General features: G+C 39.8%; 1 protein-coding gene across 1 annotated transcript; it reads right to left on the reverse strand.

Annotated features, from left to right (window-relative positions):
• Window positions 1-4,356: 4,356 nt before the first annotated feature.
• On the reverse strand, window positions 4,357-6,294 carry LOC139908436 (leucine-rich repeat-containing protein 4C-like). Its single transcript, XM_071895128.1, has one exon. It carries the CDS (start codon window positions 6,292-6,294, stop codon window positions 4,357-4,359), a length of 1,938 nt encoding a protein of 645 aa, XP_071751229.1.
• Window positions 6,295-12,134: the final 5,840 nt, after the last annotated feature.

Genomic DNA, 12,134 nt, shown 5'->3' on the forward strand with positions numbered 1-12,134 from the left:
TTAATTATTTTCACTATTATGGTAGAAAAATACATTTGCTGGTGTTCAAAAAACCATAACTAGGTACAGGTATTCTAGCATGTATCTCTCAGTAATGAACATGTCCCATTAATTCCTGTTGATCTTCCAATCACATCATGTTTTTGGAATGTCTTAACATAAAAAGACTGTTCTTTAATGTTTGTTAATGCTTTGTGAAATGACTTGACCACATGATGATCACAATCGCAGTACTTGGCTAAGTACTAAGTGGAACGATGGGTCATGAATGGTGATGATGGAGAAATATAACAGTAGAAATACTTTAGTCACCTTGTTTATCTTGTAATGAAATCTGGTCAGACCAACATCACAATGGCATGACATTTTACTGATACAGTATTACAAGCAGTCCTTCAGCTAACAGAATAGGATGACTGGATGTGCGTGGATAATGAGCATGACACAGAACTGTGCAAAAATGTTGAAATGAATTATAGATATGTAATGATAGTATCATTATGTATCTATGTTATGCCTGATTGATTGCTATAGTATACATTATTGCACATTATATGTTTTTTATGGTTGTTTCAAAGTGTAAACTGAAAAGGGCTTCAATCCAGTTTGTGCATTTCAAACACTAAGATATAAAAACTGCTGGGTGTAGCTAAGAAAGAGCAAGATCCATAGACTGGCTTCTGAATGCTGTTTTCAAAACCTGAGAAAAATGGCTTAGGTAGCTACCAAGCTATCAGCACAATGTGCTGTGTGGACACTCCTCGCAGGTTCAAACAGTAACATTTGCTTGTTGAAGCTTACAGCTTTTTCACAGGGAGTTTGCTGTTTAAATCTTTATCTCTAGCCATAAGCAAAAAAATTTAAGGGAAATGCATGATGTAAACAAACAAATGAGTTGTGTGTCACAGAAAACAAAACCATTGGGTTTTCTAATTTCACTATTTTCTATTTCATGAATAAATAGCCAATAATAATATTAAACCATTTTCAAGTCTTAATAGTTAGAATACTTTATGGAGAGTTAGAAACTCACAAGCTTACGAGGCATTATATCAAGACTCAGCATATTACTAAGTACTTTCACTATCACTTGTAATGTCAATAAGGCAGCTCGAGCACTGTGTATTTGTAAGTATAGATACTGTAAATGTAATAGGAACTACAGTGTGTGTACCTGAAGTCATATAAGTTCATTTTTAACTTATTACATTGCACAAACTTAACACATAAATATTGTGAAATTTAAAAAAGCTGTAGGCGGTAGAGGTCAGGCAATTTTCTCAGTCCTTCTGATGTTGTTTAATTATCTTTTTAAGTGGTGTTAATAATAATTTATATTGTGTTTTCTGTATTACACAACTCAGTTCATGTTTTCATCACACTCAGATTAATTATGTTGTGGTAAACAGTTTATATGCCTGCTGTGTACTTACCATAGAATCACTTTTTCTGTTAATTTGTAACATACTGGAATATGGTACAAGTGAAACAGGGGGAAAATAAAATAACATTTTAACATCATAACATACTGTACTGATTTTGCCTCTTACTGTATATCATCTTACCGTATATCCAACTTTCCAACAGCTCCCAATGTTGTACCACTATATTTCTATCAATCCCCTTGAGTTACTGGATGGAAATAAGAATCAGACAATACAGAAAAACAACAATAGTTTATTTTAACCATATTTTGTGTATGAACTACAAACTCTGGTTTCTATAATCGATCTTCATATCTTTTAAAGGTCATGAAAGAATGCTTACATGAAAATCAATTTCTTATTCTTTTACAACATGTTTCTCTTTTTCACTTTTAGAACAGATTGTTGGCACATGTAAAATCAAAATTTAAAAAGTTTTTGTTTTTGTTTTGTTTTATTCTCAAAATGTATTTTATATAAATCTACCACTAGAACAGCATTCCCTCTCAGAGAAAAAAAGAAAATAATGTGAAAAAAGAATATTTTGACCAAAAATATTTAGATATCTTACATACATGAGACAGCTTGACTAAAATGCAACAAATTTAACATTAAAATTTTCCAATGATTTACCTCCAACTAAAGGCAAAAGGGGAAGATGGTCACACTCTCTTACTTAAACTGAGTAGAACTCCACATCCCACCACTAGAAACTCAAACACAGACTAAATGACACACACCCAGGTCGTTCTATGGTTTACAAATGTGCCAAACTCCACAGAAGTGCAATTATGGGATGAGTAGTGTCCAGAGGGTACAAGAGTCAAGATCCAATGGGGTAATCAATTGTCTCTCTTAGAGCATTAGCCTGGTTGTTGTATTTCATTCTCCTTTTATACTCTAGTCATCAGATATTGAGACAAACAGCTATCTCTATTTTTTTTCACTACTTGAAAACTGTTAAAGCATTAAGCTATGGGGAAGTGTCTGCCTTTTAGGTCAAGGTCAACGGTATCCATAGTGACATATTAAGTATTTGACACCATATCTTTTTTGTGAAGAGCTAATTTCTTATTGTATGCATACAAGATATTTTCTCTGTGTAATAAAGGCAAAACTGAATTAAGCAGGGGTGTCATGAGTCTTTTTTGTATATTTGACTATATGAGGGGAGTAGAGGGAAAGAGCAATAACTGCACTTAATCTCTAAAGAAACACCTGGAGTATCTCTCTAAGCCTTGGATCTGACGAACACTTGCCTAACCTCTGGATTTGCGGTGCCATTTTTCACTGTGGGGACTTTGAAATGGTTTCCAGGGTATGGGTGCCTGCAAAGCTGTGTCCATCCAAAGCCCATGGGCACATCAATTAAAATGGAAATTGTGTTGTGGCTGAGGGAGAGGAGGGAGATGCAGGTGCAACCTCAACATCTGGTTGATGCCCAGTCCCACACGTTCACTCCTATAAAGCCTCTCCCAGCATAAGCCCCGGCACTCTCTCCTCTGGGCCAAGTCCTGTGGTTGGCAGGGGCATGGTGTGAATCTGGGGCTGCCATGCACTGCCCATGTGTGAATGTGGCACACAGAAGACAGGCAATGTGCTCAGACAGCTGTATAAAGGGTTTACGCTCTTTCTTCAGCTCATCAGTCTGCTTCTGACTGCGTCCAGTGTTGCAGTACTATATATGAGGTAAGGGGTCACAGCATGAAAAAAGGTAGCTTCATAGCAATCATCTTCATATGCAACAGTACAAAGCACCCTTTAAAGGTACAGGTAAGGCCATGATACATGGAACACATTTTGAGGCAATGGAGATGGGTAATTTTGCCACAAGTTAAGAACATCTAAAGTTTTTCAGAAGACTTTTGTTCCTTATAGCCCATTTATCCACATTATGCCCCCCCCCCACCCATTTTCAAATTGCAGTCCCTGTTGATTCTAATGTAGCCATCAACATTGCTCCTGTATCATGTCCTTCAAAGATCAGGACGTGCATTTATGCTAGTAAATGACATCTTTTATATAATAATCTCAAGTCATCGCTACGAAGCTGAAAACATGAATCAAAGGAAGAGATTAGGGATAAAATGATATGATGGATGTGGAAAAGAAACACAAAAACGGATGATATTTTCTTTCATAAATACTCAATAGAACTTAAATTAACTGATATGTAGTTCTAATAGTTGGCCTCATTTTTACAGTAGTAGAACTTAGGTCATATTCCCCTCATTTAAGATCCTTGGTCTATTGATGGCAGAGCCGAGAGAGCATCTGTGTTTAATGTGTGTGTGTGTGTGTGTGACAGGTTTAATAAAATATTGAATTATTATCAAATTTCATCACTGAGAGTTCTGTTGCTCACTCTCAGGGTTAATGAACAAGCTTTTAATTCATCTCAATTACAGAAGGTCACAAACAAATTCATCAGTTAATTCATGGCTAGAGAAAGTCACTAATGTGCTCTAAATTTCTTTGATACACGGGGAAAACAAGGTTACTATCTCATAGCAGCCGGAATCTGCTGTATACCATAAACATAATTTACTTCAGGAGTTTTTCTTTGACAGATGTGTTCACACAGAGTTTGAAAGCATATTAGTAAACCAATTCTGTCAAATGAAAGGAATAAAAAAAAAAACATTAATGAATTAAGTGCTGAAAAAATAATTGCAGAATACAGTTTTTTCTTGATTTAACCACAATAGTTTTTTTTTCTTAAATAAATAACTTCTGTTTTGTAAAGACACTTTTTGAAACAGTAGACATACCCTAGTTCCCAAAGTCATTGAAGAAACATCACCGACCATTGATTACCCAAACACACGTCAGTCTGTGCCACCTTGTCTCAGCCGCTGTCCTCACAACCAAATGTCAATAATGTCCTTAGGTAATTTCTTCAGCTTTATAATGTCTCATTATGAAAAAAGTATTAGATCTGGGTCTCTTGTACATTGTCTTTTGAGCTGGCCCGGATTAACAAAGGTTCGTGCGCTGAGCTGTGTATGGAGTTGATAGTGGCGTGGTTGTATGCAGTCTTATAGGTATTATAGTGGTTGAGGTGCTCATGGTCCAGCGGGGGCAGAGTCAGGTGGCCCTCCATGCCTGGCCCTCCCGTTACACAATCCTCATCCACATTGATGATCTCGATGGTGCGCGTGGGTGCGTGGTGGTTCTGCTGGTGGTGTTGTTTGCGCATCTTGTAGAAGATGATCAGCATGACAGCTGCCATGAGGGTGATTGCCACAAAGCAGCCGATAATGATCTTGGTTGTCTTCATTACCTCGTCCAATCCGTTAAGGGAGCCCTCTCCACCCAGCTCTGTGACGGGGATGGTGTAAGTCTTCTCTGTGGCGCGGGTGGAGAGCGGGGTCCGGACTGTGGTGGTAGTCGTCGAGGTGGATGAAACAGACTCCCATGAACCAGAGGGGGTGGGGCCCACCTTCTGCTGCACAGTGGTGAAGCCCTCATTATGCGGTGTTTCTATGGTCTCCACTGTCACTGTGGTAAAGTAGCTGAAACTGCTGTTCTCTGTAGAGGACACATTGAGCGTGGCAGATGCTGTGGTGTTGCCTGCAGAATTACTCACCATGCAGGTATAAGTGCCTGTGTCCTGCATGGTAACATTGGTGAAATTCAGCGTGCCGTCATTCAGCACAGAGATTCTGACCTTGTACGCACCATGTGTCATGATGGAACCATTAGGTGTAATCCAGCTCACCGAGGTCAGGGAGCTGGCTCTGCATTTCAACTCCGCAGCACTCCCCTCGGTCACATTTAGGTCTGCCGGAGGCTCCACAATAACAGGAGCATAACAGTGAAAGTAGTTCTGGTCCAGCTCGCCAATGTAGCGCCCCTTGTGGCTGGTGGGTGAGCTGCAGCGGGCGCAGCAGCTGGTGTTGGCTGGAACCATCTCCTTGAGCCACCAGCTTAGCCAGAGGATGTCACAGTTACAATTCCATGGGTTGTGGTGTAAGTGCACCCTCTCCAGGTGATGTAAGGGAGTGAAGAGATCATGGGGCAATAGGGTGAGGTTGTTGTGGGCCAGATTGAGCTCCACTAGCGACTGCAGGTCATCAAAGGAGTTCCTCTCTATGGTCTGGATCTGGGCATGCATCATCCATAACTTCTGCAAGTGGATGAGCCCTTTGAAGGAGCCAGGCCGGATGACAGATAGCTGGTTCCCCGACATCTCCAGTTCGTCCAACTTCACTAGGGGGATAAGGTTGGGAATTTCCTTCAGATTGCACATGCCGAGATTTAGGTAGCGCAGATTGCTCAGCCCTTCAAAGGCCCCCTCAGATATGTAGGAAAGGCGTTTGAGCTCCCCAAGGTCCAACCTCCGTAATGAGGGCACTCTGTTGAAAGCATAGGAAGGGATGCTCTCTATGGGGTTATTCCTCAGCCAAAGCTCCTTCAGTTTAGAGAGGTACTCAAATGCCCCGTTAGGGATGGTGGTGAGGCGGTTATCAAAGAGCTCCAAGGTATTGAGGCTGGCCAGTCCATTGAAGGCCCCCAGCTCAATGTTGCGGATGTGGTTTTTACTCAGCTGCAGGATCTCCAGATGTCTCAGGTGCTTGAAGCTGTCCACCTTAATGACCTGAATGAGATTTTCTTGCAGATTCAGGTAGCGTGTGTTGGTGGAGATGCCATCAGGGACATCCCGCAGGCCCCGGCGTGTGCAAATGACCTTACTGAACTGGTTACTACAGGAGCAGACAGAGGGGCACGTCTGAGCACGTACCAGCCCTGCCACCACCAGCAGCTGGAGGGCCAGGAGCAGCACAAACAAAGGGTCGGACAAGGCCCGGTTCAACCTAGGACCTCTCATCGTCTGCTGCTGCCGAGAGGAGGTCATCTTGTTTAACATTCATAATTCATTGACTGGTCTTCCACTCTTTGGAAAGAGGATTTGGGCACACTGGAATGAGAAGAGAAAAAAGAAAGGAGAGATATGTTAGAGATTGGATCTAAAGGTGTAATGAATATAATCTACGGTACTTTGAGATCCACACATTTCACTTAAAATTATTATCATTAAAATGCTCTGAAAAACAAACAATATTTAGTCGATATTTATAGCATTTGATGTTCCTCAATATGTTCAGGTCAGTAATGAGTGCTTGAATTCTTTGCTTGGCCAGAGTGTGTAATTTGAATGTTTTCACTTAAACATCTGCTTGAGCTTTCTTTCTCTGTTGTGACCAGAAAAAATCAATAAAGGATAGATGCATAATTTAACAACAAGGCCACTAAATTCAATACATCAGCACATGCACGCACACAAGCACACACACACACACACACACAAACCGATTACAGCCTTGGTGGTGTGTCTTATATCCATTTCTGTTTCTCGGTACTGCTTGCACTCTCAATCTCACTCACATAAAACAAAATCACAATGTAGCCGCCAACTTCTGTGCTGTATCTCTGCAGCAGGAAGGATAGAAGAAAGAAAAGCAGCTATGACTGCTGTGTTGTGTGATTTATATTTGAGACTGGGGGGACATAAATAATAGGGAAGCTTACCACCGACCAGTCCTTCAATCGAGTCAAGATCTCTAGAAACTTCTGATTACAACTCACAGTTGCTCAAAGGCAAGTATGTGAGGAGAATGTGAAGCAAGAGAGCTCAAAATGAAAAACAACTGAAATTTTGAAATTCAAGAATGACAAGTAAAGGAAATAAAACAAATTAAAATAGCCCTGATGCAAAAAATGAATTCATAAAGGCATCAGCAAATCAGATTTGAACAACCAAGATAAAAAAAAAAGCAAAAAGGTTGTTGAAAATAAAGCAGAATCATTTCATTGTCATGGTTATGTATTACCTGTTATGTTTTCGGTGCCGTTTGTTTGTTTGTTTGTCTGTTTGTTTGTCTGTTAGCAGGATTACGGAAAAACTACTGACCCGATTTTCATGACAGTTCGTGGAAGGGTGTAGCATGGGCCAAGGAAGAACCCATTACATTTTGGAGCGGATCCGGATCCGACTCACGAACAAGCAATAATAGCACGAACCTTGGCGGAGGTCTGCGCTCTCCGAGGGCCCTTCTAGTTTATTTCAGTTTTGCTATGATGTGATGGTAGTGGCAAATATTGGGCAAAGAACAGAATCTTGCAAATACTGAAGACATGCATGAATATCAGACAATCCAAATTGTATCCAAAATTGATAGACATACTTAAGAAATAACTATGTGCTGAAATATAATATGATTTCCCCAATTTTGCAACCTCCTCCTTCAGTAGAATAGAAACAACACTGAGAATAAGTACGCTCCAGGACTGAATGCTGTTGTGGGATTACAGTGTTTTCTGGTTCTACACGTTCAACATAGCCTATTCTGCAACAAAAATCCTGCCCTCCTCACTTATGAATACACAGGCTATTACAGTAACTACTGATTAATTGCTTGATTACTGACGCCATTAATTCTTCAATTACAAAATTCAAATTCCAAGCACCCAAAACCTGAGGGTGGAAAAAGTGTGTTTTCATGCGGGGGACCAGGCAAATGTGACAGGGATCACACACCATAGGCTTAAAATCACATTCTATTATGGCTGTTTTAATTTGTTAGGAATTAAGACCCTGCGCCAAACAATTGACCATGGTAACAATTTAGGGTACCGTGTGACTTTTCTAGAATTGAGTTTTCAAACTGAAACTGAAATTGTCTAAAAGTATTCACGGTACGTATTTATTTTCAGATTAATACAATGCATTTTCGAGGTGAGTTTCCATGAATAATGTGACTAAATAGAAAATCGACTGAATAATCCTATGGTTTGATTTGTGAATAACTATCCCACAGATTAGGAATCTATCTTCTTCCACTATTTACTCATCCTCCTTTTCAACAGATCAAACCATGAAAAAGAGATAAACAATGAATCAGCAGTACAGCATCCAAATCATGACAGCAGAAAAGATGAAGTTGATCTACAAAGCAAAACAATACATCCTCTACTGACAATGAAAGCAGCAAAATTGGATTTAATGCAGCGAGGGAATTAGATGAAAAAAGATAAAGAAAATGAGATTAAGAAATGAATACGTTTTTTTAACTTTTGTCCTCCTAACAGATTATGAACTGCCAGCTGGCTCTTTGGCTGGCTGAGAGTATTAAAGTATGACCCAGATTAGCAGGACTGCAGACAATTGAAGAGCAAGATCTGCAACATTTGTGAATTAATTTCTGGTGTACAAATGGAAGCATTTCACATTGAAGCCAACAATAGGGAGAAAATCCATACTTGCCCACATCTATGGCTGTTTAAAAGTATGCCATCTTGGACATGCCATGTCATAAAATGCCACAATGTCAATGTCTATAATCAGTGCACTCTTGTAATTAGTTAGGTATCAAATATGGATGCCAGATATCATCAGAGTCTGCCACTGCTTAATGTAGAGTAGTCAAAATCCATGAGAAACCTTTGCACATGAAGCTGAACGTGTGGTGATGACCCTGCGCATCACACATTAGAAAGAATATATTGTTTGAATATTTTCATATACAAGACAAGGTCTATTCTATTCTATCCTATTCTATTCTATTCTATTCCAATGCATGTAGATACAGTGTACTAGATGACTTATTTTGTAATGCCTATTGATTTGTTTTTCAAACCTCTTTGGTATTTCAAACCACATTGGTCTTGCAATGTCTTTGTTGTTTTTCTGTTATTATGAAGGTTCTAATTATGTATTTAATCAAAGCAGTTGTACAAAGCAAACTATTTTTTACATCTGAAAAATAGACCTTGCCCTCCATGTGTTGGCCCTTTAAATAAAGGGGATTAATACAGTAATTACTGTGTACACTTATGGCAGTCATACAATTTTGGCAATCTTTGCAACAACTTCACTAGACTAGTTTCTCAGCTGTTATCATACAGTTTGAGTGCACGTAAAGTCAGGGATGAAACCATTATGTTAAGCTTTCTTTGAGAATACATGGGTGGAAAGTTTAGCTTACCCCTCCAACTTAACATAAAACATAATGCAGTGTGAGGTCCATTAGAAAACATGTATGATTGATTAGCCCAAAGCCAAAAGCAAGCAAATCTCTTTTGGGAAATTATATAATAGTATACAAGGCGTTCTTCAGCAGTGGATTTAAGTGAGACCAGTGAGGGGAGTCTGGGCAACCGTTTGATCTATTTTAAGGCTAACGAACAGTTACCATACAAGCTGATAACGCATAATCACAAATCTCCAACTCCGTAGACAGCACAGTTCAGTTCAGTGTTGAATATTTTATCTACTGCATAGGCCTGGTATGAGTCAAGTAAATAAATATATATACAGTATATGTGCCTGTAAACAATCACGTGTGCCAGAGTCTTCTCCACATCAGAGTGTTCTGCATCAACCAGCCTCTCACCCTTTCCAGCTTTTCACTCTCTTCCCCTCCAACCCTCCCTGGGGTATTTTATTTAGGAAGCAAACACTGGAGCTGCCATCAGACCACCTGAAGGTAACCAATGGGAATAAACTTTGGCAGCCATAGAAACAAGAGACTCATCTTTTTGCATGACACAACAAATCAATATCCTCCCAGCAGAGACACTCATACTGCGCAAATACAAAAGCTGCCTTGCTGACATAGCTCAGCTCTCCTTGTCATCCAGAGTACCTACTCATGCGTACACACGCACACACACACTCACACACACACAGTACAGTGACCATGCTCGCAATCCTCACAACAGTTTAGTCCAAATACATAAAACAGACAAGAGTGTCTGATTCTACCACGGGCAAAAAGCATTAAGCGTATCCCTTTCCCCTCTCTCTCCATGGCCAACAAACATTCTGCTGTCTCCCTTCATCACAGACACATTCATGGCTGCATTTGAAAAGCGAGTAAAGTGAGACGGAACTGGCTGAGGCTTTCTTCACACAGTTAATGCTTGAGTGCCCAGTCATTATGAGCTTTTTTGTGAAGACTGACTGGCAGAAGCCCGGGCTTTGACACCGCTTGGCATGTGATGCGAATAGCATGGAAGGGGAAGGATGTCGGGAGACTGCAGGGGGAGGGAAGTGTCGTGCGAGAGGAGGAAGGTTGGTGAGACTAACATAATGAAACTGTATGTGTGTATGTCGCTGTATTTTAGAGAGAGGGAGAGAGGGAGAGGGAGAGAGAGACAGAGAGAGAGATTAATGAGATACAAATCAAATCAGGTCAGTTCTTGATAATGGCTTGCCAGCAGTTTTGCAACAGCTCCCGATATGAGCCGGAATCCAACGTGGGAGGGATACCCACCGCGAGCCTTTTCCTCTTGCTCTGCTCCCTCTCTCCATCCTCCACACAGACATGTGCCGAACAAACCATGACCGACTCAATGAATAGATTGGATTAATACACTGTAGATGTTATCACTGGTGTGGTGGTATTTTACATGCAGGTGGTTTGACACTGTTAATCTTAAAATGAGTATTAGATGCATCTCACTGGTGGAAAGCATTCTCCCCTTGAGCCAGTGTCTAGAGATTAGGCCACTGCTGAGTAAACCGATGCATACCATATCAACAAGCCACAGTGATGCATTTTCACTAAGCATATTGAAACGCCTCAAAGGTGGCACTGCATTCCCAAAAGGAATTCAATCCTTTTAATATCCAAATGTCAAAAAATCTCTTCTGGGCCTGCAGTGGATGTCCTGACACAGTTGTGTTAACATGTTGAAGCTGAGCACAGCGTGTCACTCAATATAACTCAACATGCTGCTGTATTTCAAATTAAATCGTTTTTCTACAGATTAAGAAGAGGTAAATAATCCGTCAATAATAATTTATCTAGATTATGCATTTATTTCACCCTCCAATTCACCAATAAATGAAAACATGATATATGATTATGATTACGCATTAGTCATGTTGACTTGATATTTATAAACAGAGACTTTGCTTGAGAGTTGAGCTGCATGCAATATGTACCTAGATGGATGTTGCTCTATGGTTGTTATCTTCTTTATTATCTATCTTTTTATTTATTTGTCTCTACTTTATTTATAAAACTCCATAATAAATTAATTTAAAGCCTGCAACATGCAATTTTGTGAAAATTACCTTCCCCTGCACAGCCTCAGAAGCGTATTGTTATTTCTTTGGGTGGATTTCGACCTCATTAATCGGTATATAGTGGAGAGCAACAGGAAAGATTGGAGAGAGAGGGGGCATGGCATTGGACATGAGCTACAAAAAATTACATGGTAAACTCCACAGAACACACCAGACGTTAATAATTAAGCTGCATCTGCAGATGATCTCTTGCTCTGTCACATCCCCCAACCACCCACACACAAAAACACTCAGTGTCCTCAGTATCAATTCTTAATTGCTAAACATATTTCTTCTGTCCTCGGCTGTCATGCCAACACTGGCAAAGGAAATCCAACTCTTGCTGACATTCACAAATATATATATATATATATATATATATATATATATATATATATATATATATATATATATATATATATATATATGTGTATATGTGTTGCTATGCTGACGATATGCAACTTTATATATCCATAAATCCATGTAACCCGACCCAAGTAGCCTAAACAGCTGTACGGATTGCCAGATATTATGTCAGATATTACTGTAAGATATAAGATGAACAATGAAGTTTTCGGCCACTAGTAGTGCTATTGAGCAAAGTGGGCCCCCTACAACAACAAAAACACTTAGCA

This window comes from Centroberyx gerrardi, chromosome 4 (assembly GCF_048128805.1).
Source record: "Centroberyx gerrardi isolate f3 chromosome 4, fCenGer3.hap1.cur.20231027, whole genome shotgun sequence".
In the NCBI taxonomy this organism is placed as follows: Eukaryota; Metazoa; Chordata; class Actinopteri; order Beryciformes; family Berycidae; genus Centroberyx; species Centroberyx gerrardi.